Source organism: Uloborus diversus, chromosome 6 (assembly GCF_026930045.1).
Source record: "Uloborus diversus isolate 005 chromosome 6, Udiv.v.3.1, whole genome shotgun sequence".
Classification (NCBI taxonomy): Eukaryota; Metazoa; Arthropoda; class Arachnida; order Araneae; family Uloboridae; genus Uloborus; species Uloborus diversus.
The window spans coordinates 137,501,447-137,519,009 of record NC_072736.1 but is presented as its reverse complement, the minus strand read 5'-3'; the positions used below and the strand labels follow the sequence as shown (position 1 = coordinate 137,519,009).

The 17,563-nt window shown below is 30.8% G+C and overlaps 1 protein-coding gene across 1 annotated transcript in view; it reads right to left on the bottom strand.

Annotated features, from left to right (window-relative positions):
* LOC129225258 (26S proteasome non-ATPase regulatory subunit 12-like) overlaps nucleotides 1-17,541 on the bottom strand; it is a 37,662-nt gene extending 20,121 nt beyond the window's left edge. The window contains exons 1-5 of the mRNA XM_054859842.1: nucleotides 17,442-17,541; nucleotides 17,258-17,366; nucleotides 16,138-16,197; nucleotides 8,173-8,409; nucleotides 4,984-5,088 (exon numbers count right to left, since the gene is read on the bottom strand). Of these exons, the coding sequence (XP_054715817.1) occupies nucleotides 4,984-5,088; nucleotides 8,173-8,409; nucleotides 16,138-16,197; nucleotides 17,258-17,362 (507 nt within the window). The 5' untranslated portion in view covers nucleotides 17,363-17,366; nucleotides 17,442-17,541. The remainder of the gene's footprint in view (nucleotides 1-4,983; nucleotides 5,089-8,172; nucleotides 8,410-16,137; nucleotides 16,198-17,257; nucleotides 17,367-17,441) is intronic.
* Between the last annotated feature and the right edge of the window lie 22 nt (nucleotides 17,542-17,563).

Genomic DNA, 17,563 nt, shown 5'->3' with positions numbered 1-17,563 from the left:
TTTATAATGCTGATGAAGCTGGGCTGTTTCTTCAACTCCTCCCTGATAGAACATTGGCGTTTAAGGGTGAGAAGTGTCACGGCGGGAAGAAATCAAAACAAAGATTGACTGTTCTTCTGTGTGCCAATAGTACAGGAACACATAAAATTCAACCTCTTGTTATCGGCAAATCTTTGAAGCCAAGGTGCTTCAAGAATGTGAGAAGAATATAAAGCCAATAAAAAGGCTTGGACGACGTCTAAATTTTTTTCTGAATGGTTGCTGAAGTTAGATAAGGAAATGAGGAAGAAAAAAATTACATTGTTGATTGATAATTGCTCCGCTCCACCTCAATTCCAAAACTACAATGCCTTGAAATTGTTTTTTTTTTCCGGCCAACTGCACTTCCATATTGCAGCCACTCGACATGGGCATAATTAAATGTTTTAAAGGATACTATAGGAAACTTTTGGTAGAATCGATACTTCTGGGGATTGAAAATAAAGTGGAAGACCCTTTTAAAGCTGTAAATGTTAAGGACGCATGTGACTTTATTGCTGGAAGTTGATGGGCAGTAACAGAGAAAACCATGCTGAATTGTTGGAAAAAGGCCGGTTTAGGTGTCTTAGAAGATAAAATGTTATCTGATTGTGATGAAAATTCCTCAGACTGTGATATTTTATATGATCAGGAAATAGTTTTGAATCGCCAAACATCTGTGTCCCAACTCGAGGAAAAAACGGGCAAAAAATATGGAGTGAACGTGGAGGATTATGTGACAGCGGATGACGATCTTAATGTTTTCGCAGGAGTTACTGATGAAGAAATTCTCTCTGAAATTACTGGTGAGATGGGACATAGTGGAGAAGAAGACGATGAGGAGGAAGATGATGATGATGATGATGATGATGATACGTTCATCACAATCCTTATTGTCGACCCAGGAAGCACTTCAATCAGTCAAATCTCTGCGGACATTTTTTTCAAGTCTTCCATCCACAAACGAGGATCATTTTTGTACTTTGGACTCAATGTATACCTTGTTGGTTGACTTAACAGTCAAAAAAGCGGCCAAACAAACAAAAATATTGGATTTTTTCAATAAAAACGGATTTGAGGTATGTTTACGAGCTTATTTTCGGAATTTATTTCAATTGATAGTAATATTTAATCATAATTAACACCTTGCCAATAAATGTATTACAAATGTACTATATATAAAAACATTTATACCTAGGTAATGCATATACTATAACATTTAAATAAAAAAAACCTATTGTATTATCAAAATATATAGGCCCTTGATATAACAATATATCCCTCTACCACAATATATTTCTTTGGTTCCCAAAATATCGTTATAGCGAGGTTTTACTGTACAAATAACTGCTGAAGATAATTTATATATATATTCAGGGAATAACTATTTGCATAACATAACCAACTGATGACACAAACAAATTAGAACTTTGAAGCAGGAAAAAATATCCAGGGTTCATACCCTTAAGGGAGAAAAAAATTCAAGCACTTTTCAAGTACTTTTCAAGGCAAAAAAAAATTTTTTCAAGGCAATATCATAAATTTGTACTAAAAATATTGTATGAAGATTTCATTCAATGCAAACATATAAATAATAGGTAATAATATAAAAAAGTAAAGAAAACAAAATTGCCTTTTCTACAACAACAGACTCTGATAAAAAAAAGATCCACTGTGTTGAAAGTTTTTCTGCAAATGTCTGAAAAACTTGGTCATAAAGAGGAGCAGGTCCTACGAGGTTTAATTTTGAAATCTTAACATTCAAAGAAGTATATTTTATAGAATATGCAAGTTAATATTTATTTAAAAAAAATAAATTAAAAAAAAGAACCTTTCCTGAGTAATATTAATTTTTATCAGAAGAAACCACAATGCCTAAATTCAATGGAACTGCTAGAGGAGGTTTTGATTGATAGTGGTTCATACACATATAAGGGCGGTTAGGATCAAAAACACAACCCAGAAGGTAATTTCCGGTTGCAAAGTTTAATTGTATTAGACTTTTGATAATTATTTATGGGTATCAAAGCATAAATCAATCAATCAATTTTATACAAAATCACCTGTACGTTCCACCGAGCTAATCGGGGAGGGGGGGAGGATAATTTTTAAAACTAAGACCCCTATTACTTAAATATACATGTGTACAGCAACTGCTTTTGAAACATATAGAATTCATTTCTTATGTTAAAATAATTTATGAAGTTAAAATATTGCACAGATATGCCCTTTGCCTGTTGATAACCAGCAACAAGCAAAGGGCCTAACTAGGTTGGTCCTAGTCAATTTATTTGACCCCAATGAATATCAATGACCTTCCTTAAGCTATCTACCCCTTTGCTAATCACAGCCTCTTCTGGTAAGCTGTTCCAAATGCCCCACAACCCAACAAAAGTAGTAATTTTGAATATTTGAGGTAAAGAAGGAAAATTGGAAGTAGGGAGGTGAAAACATAACAAACTCTACTGGATTTCCAGTGAATAACCAAAACACAATCACCCATGTTATATACCTTAATTATTTTAGTAGACATAAAAAATATGATGTACTTATAAATTCAATTTTACAAAATTGTATAACTCAACTTTATCATTAAAATAAAAACTTTTAAGTCAAAATGTTAAGTGCTCAATCGCTTAAATTAAAATTTTTTTCAAAAAAATCTGAAATAACCAAGAATTAGCTAATGATAAAATTAAAATCAAAATTGCAAAATTAAGCAAGTATATATGTAATTAAACAAAACAAAAATAATTAACTTTTTACTTATTAAAAATAATATAAACAAGCTAATCTTATGTAGCATGTGTCAAAATAATTTCTAGTTGCCAAAAAATATAAAAATATTTACAAGATGCAAAAGGGTTGAAACCTCAAACAAGAGAAGCAAATTGTCATGAATTAAACTCAATGCTGGCATGTTTTCCATAAAATAAATTCATTAATTTTTTACTAAAATTAAACATAAAATACATCATGAAATTAAACATAATCTAAGGTAGCATGTATGAAAATAACATCTGATTAGCCAAAATATTTAAATATTTGCAAAGATGCAAAAAGATTCAAATTTCAAACACGAGAAGCAATTTTCCGCGAAGTCTAAGTTAGTTCAACGTTGGCATGTTTTCCATAAAATAAATTTGTTAATATTTTACTAAAATTAAACATAAAATATGCTAATCTGAGGTAGTATATGCGAAAATCACAATCGATTAGCCAAAATATTTAAATATTAGCAGGATGTAAAAAGATTGAAATTTCAAAAAACAGAGAAATTTTTCGCGAAATTCGGGAAAATTCAATGTTGTTATGGTTTACAAAATAATTCCTTTTTTAGACATAGAAATTAAACAAAAAATAAACTAATCTGAGGTACTATACGTCAAAATAGCTTCCGATTGTAAAAAACTTCAAAATATTTACAAGATGGAAAAGGATTGAAATCCCAAACAGGGAAGCGATTTTTCGCGATGGTGCAAATCGAACGCATGTTCAAAAAATAGCATTAGTAAAATACTTTATTAAAAGTTTTAAGCACAATCCGATGATTTTTGAAAGAATTTAAGCACCAAGAAACTTTTTCAAGGTTTTAAAACTTTTTCAAGGTTTTAAAACTTTTTCAAGGTTTTCAAGTTTTTAAAACTTTTTCAAGGTTTTCAAGCACTTGAAAATGAACTTTTTTTTTTCAAGCACTTTTCAAGGTTTTTCAAGGGCGTACGAACCCTGATATCTTTCCATAGCACTGAGGCTCGAGGATATTAACGACACGATCTTGTTAGACCTGTCTTTACACTCAAAAGTATTCAAAATAGATGTTACATTGACAGGCCTATTTAAATCTTTCTCAGTTCCTTGATCAACTGTATTGTCAGTTAATGAAAAATAAAGGGCAACAATCTCACAATTCGAAATAAAAAGGCTAATAATCCTCAAAGTGATCTTCTTCTTTTTCTGCACGACAGCCTAGGGCAGGTCAAGACCGTTTCAATCAGTTTCCTCCATCCCGCTCTGTCAGAAACAGATTTCCTCCATCCACTGAGGCCAACATTTTTTAAGTCTTTTTCGGCACAGTCGAGCCATCTGGTTGTTGGGCAGCCCCTCTTGCGCGCACCATCTGGAATTGTGAAGGTGACTTTATGGGTTGGGTCCCTACTACCTAGTCTAAAGAAGGGCCTCAGCCATCTGATGCGATTGGCTTTAATAAAGTGGATAATATCTGGCTGCTTATAGAATTTTTTATATATCTCAAAATTATAGAGAGTGCGCCATCTGTTGTTTTCCTGGACAGCACCAAAAATTCTTAAAATTTTCCTTTCAAAAACCATCAATCTCTCTTCTTCTGCTTTAGTTAAAGCCTAACACTCACTTCCATAAGTTAGGACTAGTCTTAAAAGGGTCTTGTATAGGTTTATTTTTGTACTTTGGCGAAGAAGTTTACTTTTTAATTGGCTTTTCAAACCAAAGTAGCATTTGTTTGCCATAGTTAGGCTGCAATTGATTTCAACGCTAATATCAGTTTCTAGTGATGACACTTCCTATATAATTAAACTCCTTAACGGATTCAAATGAGTAGCCATTAACAAAGAATGGGGTAGAATCAAATGATTTATGGTTTATTTCCATATATTTGGTTTTGTCAGCATTAATGCTAAGGCCCATTTCTTTAGAAGCAGCCTCAATAGCGATGAAGGCATCTGTGACAGCTTTTTTGGATCTTCCAATTATGTCGATGTTATCAGCATATGCAAGAATCTGTACTGTTTGTTAAAAAATAGTGCCTCGAGTGCTGATACCAGAAGATCTAATGACTTTCTCAAGGGCAAGGTTGAAAAGGATACATGCAAGAGAATCCCCTTGCCTCAAACCTCCCTTGCCCAAAGCAATCTTACATAGTTCATAAAGTACTGTTGGTACACGCAGAAGTATCAATAAAAATTTTGCAAGAAAATAATATTTGCTTACCTGAAGTTCTTGAAGGATTTTAGCAGCCTCATCAATTTTAATTTCTTCTTCTTTCATTCTTGCTAATTTATGAGTTAATCTTGCTCTTTCCACTTCAACATAAATCTAGACATAATGAATATTATTATTACAACTAATATTAGTTGAAGTGGAACATTATAAGTTTTAATTTTTCGATAAAAGATACCAAATGCTTGTTAGGTCCTGACCAGATGTGCAACCCTAATGCTGGTAGATATAATTACAATTTGAAGTGCTAGTTTGGACAATAAATGAAGGGAGCACACATTTCTCAACTACTGTCACATCAGTTTATGAAACTTTACCCAAGCTATTTAAGAAACAAATAATTGCAAAGAATTGTTTGTTAGGTTACGACATATTTCAAAATAATTTAATTACTATGAAAATTCATTTTGTAAGGGTTTTTAATTTTTATTTTTGCATTATGCTCGATAGTAATATGGGAATTAAAATATGCACTGTGATTTAATTAAGTGTAGAATTACAATGTCAACAAGTGTAGAATGTCAAACAAAGTTTAGGAAACCTTGAAGTAACAAAGTTAAATTTGTTCAAAATACTGACAACACTGAAAATGCTCAATAGCATAAGTCTGCCATGAAAAACTTTCAAAATCATTATACTACTATAAGCAGAGCCAAAAAATACTACAAAAGAGTAATGAACAAAAAAAAACTACTAAGTACATTTTCATTTGCTTAGATATAGATTTTGTGTGAATTTTATGTTTTCATTTGCTTAGAGAAACAGTCAAACCTTGTTAATGCTGAAATTCAAGAGACCATTATAATTATTTCATGTTAGTCGGATTTCATTTAATTCGATAAATTTTTAACTGATTGTTAATTCATGGGAACATACAAGTATTTCACGATAAAGGATAATTTGTATTACAGATTGACTGTAATAAAAATTATGCCTTAATGGAAACCAGTGAGTTTAGACGGATCAAAAAACCCCTTTTTTTAAGCAATCATGATTGCTTATTGCTTTTGACTGTTTTGAGGTCCTATCATTTTATTTTCCCGCCAGCATCCTCTGCAGCATCACCGTCGACCGGCGGCCCGCCTCACGATGCTGCTCCTCTAGCGAAAATCGTCTCCAGGTTGTGTCAATATCCTACACTTACACGCATACATACGTGTGCGTACACACACATACACAAACACACACATACATACGTCTACACACACGCACATACACACGCATACAGACACCTACACATACACACACCTATCCACACTCATGCTTGCACACAGACACAAACACATATGCCTACACAAACATACACATTCCTCCCCCCCCACACACACAAACACTCATACACACAACTACCCACACACCCATACCTGCACACAGACATAAACACACATGCCTATACACACATAAACATACCCCCTACACACAAACACATCCCCCTCCACACACACACATAAACACACACGCCTACATACACACACACACGATTGCGAAAAAACATAATTTGTATTCAAAGGATCAAAATTCAAATTAATTTTTTTTTTTTTAATATTATAAAATGTTAGTAAAACTATTCTAGAATATGCTGCCAAAATTTCAATTCAAAATTCCGTTTAGTTCAAATGCTATGAGCACTTAAAAACTGAAGATTCAAAAATGTTCACAGCAGTTTTTTTCAATCGAGTTTTTCTCGAAACTACTTTTTTTCGACTGGTGTGCATTCTAGCACAAAATGTTATAGGCCAATCTTTCTGAAATTTTTTGTGAATATTCTTTATTCAATTACACTCTATATGAACCTAATTCTAGGATGATATTATTATTAAAAATATTTTTTAATGAGAAAAAGGTGAACAAAAATGGTAAAAAAAACATGAATTTTGTGATCAAACACCTCAAATGCATGAAATATTTTATTTTTTTAACCAGAATTAGGTTCATATTCTTTGAAAATATGTTGTTAACGATAAAAAAAAATGGTAATGGTTACAGATAAAATTGACATCAGGAATGCACAACAGCAACAAGCTCTGATGGCGACCCTCCATGGACATCAGCTTCTAACTCCTCTATTTCTGGCAGAAATGACTTGAAAAAATTACAAACTGTACTTCGAAATATGAATAAAATATCCTTCAGGTTTGAACAAATTCTGATTATTCCTTCCCTGTTGAAAAAATTCACGAAAAACACTAAAAGTTCTGCCTATTAAACTGGTTTACCCCATTAAATAGCACCAAAAACTTTAAAGAAACTTTTGGCTAACTTCAAGTATCATAAAATCCACTGCTGGTATGGTTTGAAAATATTGAGTTCACCCCCCCCCCACACACACACCCACTTTTTTTTTTTTTAATGAAACATGGTTTTGCTATATTTTCTGGGTTGTTTTCTTAAAATAGGCTTAAAAAGAAAGGTATTATCAAATAAAAAGATATTTTTCTTCAGTTTGTAAGCTTCTCATGAACCAGACAAAATCTCTTGGCTAGCTGTAAGTTGGAGACCCTTGATTTGAGGTACAAATTTTCTTGAAACAATTATAAAATCATTTAACTGCACCATTGAACAGATGAACACTTAATAGGACCATGTTTAATATAAAATTATGACTGAAACAAACATCTTGTTGTTAATTTGATTTGCTATTTAACTATATTAAAATCTCATGTATAATATATGTGCAGTGGGCATTCAACTGAAAGTTTTAAGTTTAGACAAACAAAATTTCTGACCTAATCGCTGAAAAATTTTACAATTAAAAACTGTAATTTTCTCTCACAAAAAGATTTATCTTTTTGTATTTTATCAATGCCCATATGTTCAGCCTTTTTGTAAAGAAATTAAAGCATTGTAATTTGCTTCAAAAAAAAAAATTCTATCTTCCATTGTGGATTACCAGAGACTGAATTATTTGCTGCAGATTTCCTGATGCAAGTTGAGCAGAATTCTCAGGAGACATGAATTTTGATAATTGCAGTGATTGATGAGAGACAGAGAGGTGGGTCTCAAATCTCCTCCTCCCCCCCCCCCCCACATCAACTGAAACAGTAAACTACCACTACAAAGTGATACTATTGCTCACTAAAATATTTAATCAAATATCAAAAAGTGAATGAAAAGAAAAAAAAATTTAGAATATTTATAAATACTAGATAAAATGTAAGTATTAAAAATTATAATAACTACCTTTCCAGCAGTGACTGTGCGAAGGGTGTCAATCAGTTCCAGCTTTGTTTTCTTATCTGGCATTTGATCAACATAAGTACAGCATTCTTGAATCATCTTGGTGACTGCTTGTTTGATTTGGCTGCGTCTCTTTGTTAACAAAACAATGTGTTCATTCAAAGCTGGATAGTTTTTAGTTTCAAAACATAATTTAACAATGGCTACTAAAACTCTGCCACATGAATGAGTATCTGCACCCTGTAATAGAAAAAATGGAAATGTACATTTCTGTTTTACACAAATGTTGTAAGTTGGGTAAATAAGCCAGGTCTTTTTTCATAAAAATAAATATGAAAAAAGATCTGGAAATTCTAATTTTTGGTTAGTCCCCAGTAGTCAGTAAACACTTTTAGTTTAGTACAGGGTTGGTGAGTTTTTGCAGTGGGTACAGAAAACTATAAAAAATCACGGCTTTTTCCCACTCAGCAAAACTAGGATTTTACCAATTTTTACCAAAGTGGCAAAAATGGAATTCGAAATATCAATCTACCGATGCAGTTCTTACAATATTCCTCAGCAATTTTATGAATATTAAAGATGTCAGTTTAGATTTATTTGTTCTCCAATTTTAAATTTGTAATTTACGTTAAGAATTGAACGTTTTCAAAATTTTTGTCTTGAATTTTTCAAACCTGAGAACAAAATTTACAATTTATATTAAAGGCAGGAGAACTATTAAATTATAAAGTAAAGATAGTTGTCTTGCTTTCTGTATACTTAATGTATGGCGATGCCTAATTTGTAATGCAAACCTAAATTGAAATTTTTATTTAAAGTTGAAAGTTTAATTTACATAATTTCTCTATGACAATGAGCAGAGACCAATAAATATTTTTATAACTTAGGAGACAGGAAAAATCTTTAGATACCAACAAATTATTATTCAGAGCTAAAAGAAATATTCAGTAAAACATAGCTAATGAAAAAAAGGCATCAAGACAAATTTTTAGTCGCCCGGGCGGCCTGGTGCCCAGAATTTCTTGGACCCTGATCATGAGAATGATAATTTTTTACTGTAACTAGGAATATACAGTAATTTAAAAGATTGCCTAAATGTTCAAAATTTCACAAAATTATAACTGAAAAGTTTTCAATATCAAACAAAAAGTTTCGGGGATTTATGTTAACAAAAAAGAAAAAAAAAAGAAGATGAAGAGACAGAGAGAAAGGAAAAAACTAAACTGTCTAAAAGAAAATTTGACTCCTTTTTAGTAAAACCAAGAACAGAACATGTTCAGAAGACTTTCAATTGCAAAAAAGAAGTTTTGAGTAGAAAAATTCTCCTCATATAAATGTATTCACATAATGCAAGTAAAGTTGAATAAAGTCTAAAAATATATTTTGTCTTTCTTGAGATAGTACACAAAAATTGCTGTCCGATATATCTTGCTTTAATGTTACTCACATCTTTCCTATTTCTATTTGTGACAAAAATATGAAAAAAAAAATCAAAGACATTTCAAATGATGATGAATCACACCTTATTAATTTTCAGTTCTGATTTAGTTGCCTAAATTTCATTACAATGAAAATCCTGTTACAATGAACAAAATTTTCAGTCCTTTGAAGTTTGTTTCAACAGAACTTTACTGCAGTTGACAAAAAGGGGGAATAATTGTAACATAGGATTCAATTTCAGCAGTTTCAATACCTAAATCAGGCTTACTGGCAGGGTTGGGTTTTAGACTGTCCGAAACTGGTTTAGGACAGGACAACTGTCCGAAACTGGTTTATTACAGGACAACTGTCCGAAACTGGTTTAGGACAGGACAGGTGGTTTTTACTGTCCAAAACTGTCTGAAAGTATCTTAAACTGTCCAAAAGTATTCTAAAGTTAAGGGGGTGTAATTTAATTAATTAGTATTTACAGGCCTAGGAACAAAATAAGCACCCAAAAAAGTAGAGAAAAGATACTTTAAACCATGAAAAAGAGACTAAAAGTAGACAAGCTCAGGCCTGTTTTGCAGTAGCTCAGGGGTATGTGTCTTCCATCTTTTCGGGTAGAATAAATTTGACTAATCCATTAAATATTTTAATAGTATGAAAGAAAAAAAAACTTTATAAGTATTGTATAAAAATCAAACTATATTTGAAAAAAAAAAAAGTTTGCTCAACAATCGCAGCCGAGGCACTGACTGTGTGTTATATGCCAAAAGAGTGATATTCGAATCTGTACAAAAGAATACATTTTGCTTTATAACTAGTTCACTTCAGATTCAAGGCGCATTTTAATAATTTTATATTTCAATTCATTCACCGACGTTTCTCTGATAAGATCAGTAAGATGACAAGGTGAGTGTGTGCCTGTGTGCTTAGCATTTATTTCAGGATGCAAATTTGAATTGAGGACTGCTATTTGAACTTATAAGGAAAAAGGAAATAAACATGGCACATAAACAGCAAAACTATAACATAATGGGAAATACACTGCCAGCTCAGTCGTTTTCAGCCGAGGACTGCAGTTTCGTGCTTATTAGCACTCATCAGCCCGGCATAGGAAAGTGACTGAGCTGGAGATTCTCCAGCTCAGTCACTTTCCTATGCCGGGCTGATGAGTGCTAATAAGCACGAAATTGCAGTCCTCCGCTGGAAACGACTGAGCTGGCGGTGTAATTCATGTATTTCTGCTTTAGCTCTGGCTATTGGGCGGTAATTTACTGAATAGATAACATAATGGGTAAATGGTACCAATGTAATCTTAACTGCATAATGGATTCAGAAACAAAAAGGAACACTTGCTGTTAAATTCAAGTTTTAACATTATTCTATACAATAAATGCTATAATGTATAATTGCTCAATATATGTAGTCTAGTTAATGTTTTTCCAAAAAACATGCCCAAGAGAATATATTTGGCTGAAACCCTGCCACATGAAATACAACTTATAAACACTCAATAAAAACCCATAGGTTCATTTATTAAGATTAACACTGGACAGGATTAACACTGAATTAACATGAATTTAAAAAAGTATAACCCAATGACAACCTTAGAAATAACTTGAATGATGACAATTTGAATAAATTTGGGTTCTCCCCTCCCTCTCTCTCAAAAAATGCAAAAAAAAAAGCAAAAGATAATGTATTGATAACATATAAAATTGAAATTTTACTTTAAATCTAGTATTTAAAAAAAATTCTTCATTAATAGTTAAAAAACTAAAATTAATTTATTTATTGTATCAAAGATCAAGAGCAAACCATTAATTTCTTTTTTTTTTTTTTCGCTTTATCTTTTAAAGTTCTTAAATATTCTTTTTTTCTCCATTTGAAAAACAGCGATAATAAATATCATACAAATAAGTTGTGTTTCAAAATACTATCTTAAAAACAAATAACAACCAAATAACTCGGTCTTTCAAATCTAAAATACTGTGAGCATTAATAAGCAAAACAAGAAAAGTTATTAAAAATAATTCATTCTAAGCCAGGAATATAGCAACATGATTTCTACAGTGGTTTGGTATGATAAAACAGAGCCTGCGCAAAGCATTTGTCACCACGCCAAATGCTATAAAACTATTAAAGCGAAAAAACTTCAATTGGGCAAAAATATTGTCTAACATAAAATTCTTAGAAATTTCCACAAAAAACAGAAGTAAGATTTTTCCTCAATCCTCAAAACTATTATTAGAAATTCTGTAATAAAAAAATAATAAATTAGGAACTCAATGTCTAATGCATTGTTATTAAGTGTTTATTAAACTTAAGTGTAAACTGCATAATGAAAATAATAAGCATTTACAATGCATATTTTATAAAATTATTCCAGTTTTCTGACTGAAGTGAAAAAAAAAAAATTCCACCGTTAAAAATTTATTAAATTTAGTTATTAAAAGTTTTGGAATAAGGCTAAAACTTTTAAAATTTGGCTAATTGTTGACTAGCAATTAGAGATCTGTAGTGCAGGCTTTGATAAAATACTTCAAAAAAAAGATTTCTACACTCTGCAGGATGCAACTTCTAACACAGCGAACAATTTTCTGCAAAGCATACAAAGTTGAAAGCCTTTCATTTATTTATATATATTTTTTAATGGATGCCTCAAATGCCAAATCGATTAACTCCACTTTTAAAAAAAAATCCTCATTTCTGCTTTAATAGTCTTTTATCAATGCTTAGTATGTGAATTTATATTAAATTTGAGTTCAGTATCTTTCTGAGCATGTGATGGCAGAAAATGTAACACGAGGGCCTATTTACTCTTATGGATAACACCATCTTCTTCATAACTATTATCTACTTTTGTTTAATGGAGTTAGTCAATTTGTCAAATGAGGCATCCAAATATCCCATTAGAAATTTTGAAATAACTATTTAATTTTAATTTATTCTCTTTTTCCAAATGATGATCAAACAAAAGTGCTAATTTCATTCAAGTTCAGTCTGCAAAAAAGATTTATCAATAATTCATTAAGAATAGATTAAAATAAAAAGGTATTCTAAGCTGATATGATAAAAATAACTTCCACATTTAAAATTAATTGAAATACTCGCAGGATAGAAAAGGATTATAATTTCAATTTTGAGAAGAAAAAACTTTTTTAGCTAAGTTTCACTTCAGTTTTGAAACAAAACTGAAAAGAAAAGTTCCTCAAAATATCTAACAAAAATAATAATAAATTATGCAAAAGGATTGAAATATGAAATACAGCAAACAATTTTCTGCAACACATGTTGCTAAGTTTGCATACTTCTTTTTATTACTTCATAATTTTTAAATTAATTTCAAACAATAAATCAAATGTTAATTTGTTTCAAATATGGTACTTTCCTTAAAGTAAGTTTATTGCAATGAAAAAGCCATTTCATACAAGGATGTGATAGTTTTAAAACTTAATAATTGTATTATTTTCGGATGCAAAAGGATTGAAGTCTAAAATACAATAATAAGTTCTCTGTGAAGCTCAAGTTAAATCAGGGGTGCCCCCTACCCCTTAGAAAAAGGGCGCACCACCGCTAAATTTTGCAAAGACCCCCACCCCCACAAAAAAAAAAAAAAAACAAGAGCCTCCCTTCCTAAAAATGAAAAAAAAAAAAAAAAAACTCTCAAAACAACCCTTCTTAAAAATTTCAATGGCGCAGTCTGTGCCATGACCCCCCCCCCCCCCCCCCCACCTTGATCGGCACCCTTGGTTAAATAAATACCTTTGTACATGAAAAGTAAAATAAGAAATAACAACGTTAGGTTGGCATAGTATTATTATAATTTTCAGTTCTGTTTTTTCAATGCTTTTCAAAAAATGTTTTATTTAAATTTTAAACAAATTAAAAATTAAATGCTTATTTCTTCCGACCCTAAAACTAAGTTTATAAAAAAATAAAGTAATAAAAAAATAAATAAAATTGAAATACATTATATTGCAATAAAAAAAAAAGCTATCCTACACTGGCATATGATTGCTCCAAAACTAAAAAATATTTGAAAGATGCAAAAAGAATGAAATATTACATGGAAATTAAGTTTGCAAAAAGAAAAAAAAGATAATAAAAATAAAATTAAAATACATTATTGCAGTACAAGAAGCTAACCTATACTTCAATATGATAGCTTCGAAAGTAAAAAATACATGAAATATTTGAAGGATGCAAAAAGATCGAAATCTAATACACAGCGATCAATTTTCGGCGAAGCACGAGGCTCCGTGTTCGCAAACTTTTATTTTTCCATTACTTTATTTATTTTAAACAGCTTTTCAATAAATGATCTATTTTAGCTCACAACAAATTAAAAATCTAATGCTTACGCCTTTCCGATTCGATATTTTCCCGAAATTAAGTTCACAAAAAGAAAAAAATAATAATAAAGATAAAATAAATTATTTAAATAAAAAAAGCTGTCCTACATTCCCATATAATAGCTTCCAAACTGAAAAATAATTGAAATATTTGAAGGATGCAAAGAGATTGAAATCTCATACACAGCGACCAATTCTCCGCGAAGCACGTGGTTCCATTTTTGCATGTTTTTATTCTTCCATTACTTTATTTATTTTTAACATATTTTCAATAAATGTTCTATTTTAGCTTACAACAAATTAAAAACCAAATGCTTATTCCTTTCTGATCAAATGTTTCCCTGAAATTAAGTTCACAAAAATAAAATAAATTATAACAAAAACAAAAGCTATCATTCATTAGCATATAATAGCTTACAAACTGAAAAATAATTTAAATATTTGAAAGATGCAAAAAGATTGAAATCTTATGCACAGCAACGAATTCTCCGCGAAGCACGTGGCTCCATGTTTGCACTTTTTTTATTGTTTTAATCTTCGATTTTTTTAACAGGTTTTCAACAAATATTCTATTTTAATTCAGAAGTAATTGAAAAGCAAATGTTTATCCCTTTCAAATTTGATACTTCCCCCTGAAATTAAGTTCACAAAAGCAAAAAAAGAAGCCGCCATTTTTCTGATCATTAGAAGCGATCTGATTGGTCAAGCTGCGTACGTTTGCTAAACGAAATTCCGCGAACTGAAATCGTTTCAACAAGCGTCAAAAATAAGATTTTCAGAGCACTCGCGGGGAAAAAAAAAAGAGATTTTAGAGACTAAATCATGAAAATAGAGGACTTAAGAGACACTCAAATAAAAAAGAGACAAATAGCTAGAAAAGATACTAGTTCCGAGGCCTGTATTTACTGCATTATTTGTAATGCATATATACAAAAATAATAATTTTTAATTAATAAGTATTTGACAATATTTTTCTCAAATGTTTATTTAAAAATACCTTACTTATAGTAAATTACCAATAACTATCAACTTTCTAATGTAACAGTTTTTAGAGTTATGAAAGGAAATTCACAACATTACCAACACAACTAATTTTAGTTCCATTTGTAACTACAAGGAATAGAAAAAAGCTTAGTTTTTTTAATGGTTTCTGCATATAAGTTTTGCATGATGTTTCAAAGAAAGTTCTTTTTAAATTATAGATTAAAGAACAATAAATTGATGATGAAATATATGCACTTCTAGTTTAAAAGTCTGTTTAAAATTTATTACCTCTAATCTATTTTTAATTCATATTTTTAATATAATGCATTCTGTAACTGCAATAAACAAAAAACTATAGTAGCTTGACAATTTTTAGAAACAAATTATTGGTATTTTCCCAAAATGGTTTGGTGGTAATAATCTTGACAAAGCTGTAAAAGAATCAAATATTTATTTTTTTTCCTTCAGGTAAAAAATTGCCATTTTTTGCATTTCAGTCATTTATTGCACTACATTTGGAACACTTTCATTTGCACATGTGCACAAATATCAAAAAATTTGGTTATGATTATGATGAAAAAATACCTCATGAGTACAAATTGAAAATTTTAATGAAGAATTCAAGTTCTAAGTAACTAGATTAGACTCAGCGGTATAAATAAGTTACATATATATTTGTACTTGAATCTTCACATTGAATAAATATTCAATTTAAAATGTCACTTTAACATTTTATTCTGTTTTTGATATTTTCTCACAAAATAGTTTCTCTAAAAAAATTTAGGGCAGTTTTGGATTCAAGAGTTTTGAACAGGACATCAAAAACCATGGTATTTACCGTAGAGTTGAAAACCTTGCCAACCCTACTTAGTGGAGGGATGTTTGTGTCCTATTATACACTAACTTCCTGTATTTTGTTATGCAATAAAAATGGTAATGATTCATTATGCTTTCTTTCCTCAAATTTTCCGCAATTTTGCAATAATGATATTTATTGTGTAATCCTATTAAATTGCCATTCTAAAAATTTTTTACTAAACAAATTCTTAATTTGTTGAAGTAAAGTGCTGTGAGGGTACATTTCAAACATATTTTAGTGGTTTGGCCCAGATAAATTCAAAATTAATCACTTTGAACAAAACAAAATGTGAATATAAATAGTTTTAACAACAAGAATAGTTTCTTTAACTAATGAAATACTTACTGTCCTAGTTTGTTTCTCCAGAGACATTAAAATATCAAGCGCTTCAGTCAATTTTCCTTCCTGTAGGAACAGTAATTCATACGTTAAGCATATCTTATAATGAAAGAATACAGCACATAAAAAAATAATCGTAATACAGTAGTGCACCTATAGGTTGGCAGGAGTGGCTCTAGCCAGGGGCGCAAGAGCAACAGGGGCGGCAATTTGCCAAGCTATTTTATTTTCAAAAATGGCAGAAGATAATAGACAATTCCATTTATATAGTTTTAATTGCGAAAAATTGCTAGGGAAGAGCCTCCAAACCTCTCCTGCCCAAAACACTAAACATTATCAAAGATCATCTAAAACTACGATTTGGAAAACTTTGTTCCCTTGGGTCCCCCATTTCTGTGTGAATATTTAATTTGCAATTATTTTTATATTATTATCTAGTTGTAGTGATGCTCCCTTGTCCCTCCTACACCAGAAGCTGAATCCATTCTCTATCTCTTTGTTTGTGTTTGGAAAAAATTAAGGTGTTTCCGAATTTCACATCCCCCCCCCCACACACACATCAAGTCTTTTGTCCTCGTGACGACTCTACATGAAATTGGGTCCTAAGTTTTAATTTATTTTACTTGTTTTAATTTTCTAATCGTAATTGACTCTTAGTAAAATTTGAGTTTTTATTTAATTTTCTTTTTTGTTTAGTAAAATGTGTAAATTGTGTTTATTGTACACTTATTCTTCTGGTGTTTTAAAATAAAAATTTCTAAATTAATGCCCAAAACGTGCATTGTTATAAACAGCACTGAAAATTGTACTCTGTCTTTGGTTCAAGAATGAACACTATTAATGTTTCTTAATGAATTACTAATGTTATTGATTATATTGAATTTCTATAAATTTAGTTCGGGGGGAGGGGAGGCACAATCCCTAAAATTCGTCAGGGGCACTAGACCCCATTGGTACGCTACTGAATACAATGCAAAAAACAAAACTTATAGATAGCGGAATTTTAACTGGTGATTTACATACACACAAATGTCATTAGTTCGATCAATAGTATCAAGGTTTTAAAGATGAATAAATAAGAAATTAAATGAAGAAAATAATTAGTTTAAGATTTGCTAAAACCAACCTGGCATAACTTTTGGCAGACTGGTATTTTTTCATCAACAGTAGCACTATAATCTACTTCCATCTTCAAAATTCTACCCGAATCGGTGAACCCTTCAGTCGCCATACTTCTGAAAAAAAGCAATTGACAATGTAAAAAAACTACTGTAAACATTGAAAAGATCATTTAAATAGGTGACACTTACATTGGAAGTTGATCTTTTTTTTTGAAAAAGCTAACAAAAGTTATATTATTTGCAATGAAATACACAAATCACAAAAATGAATCGGCAAGATTCATAACATTACGGTTACAGTGAAAATATAT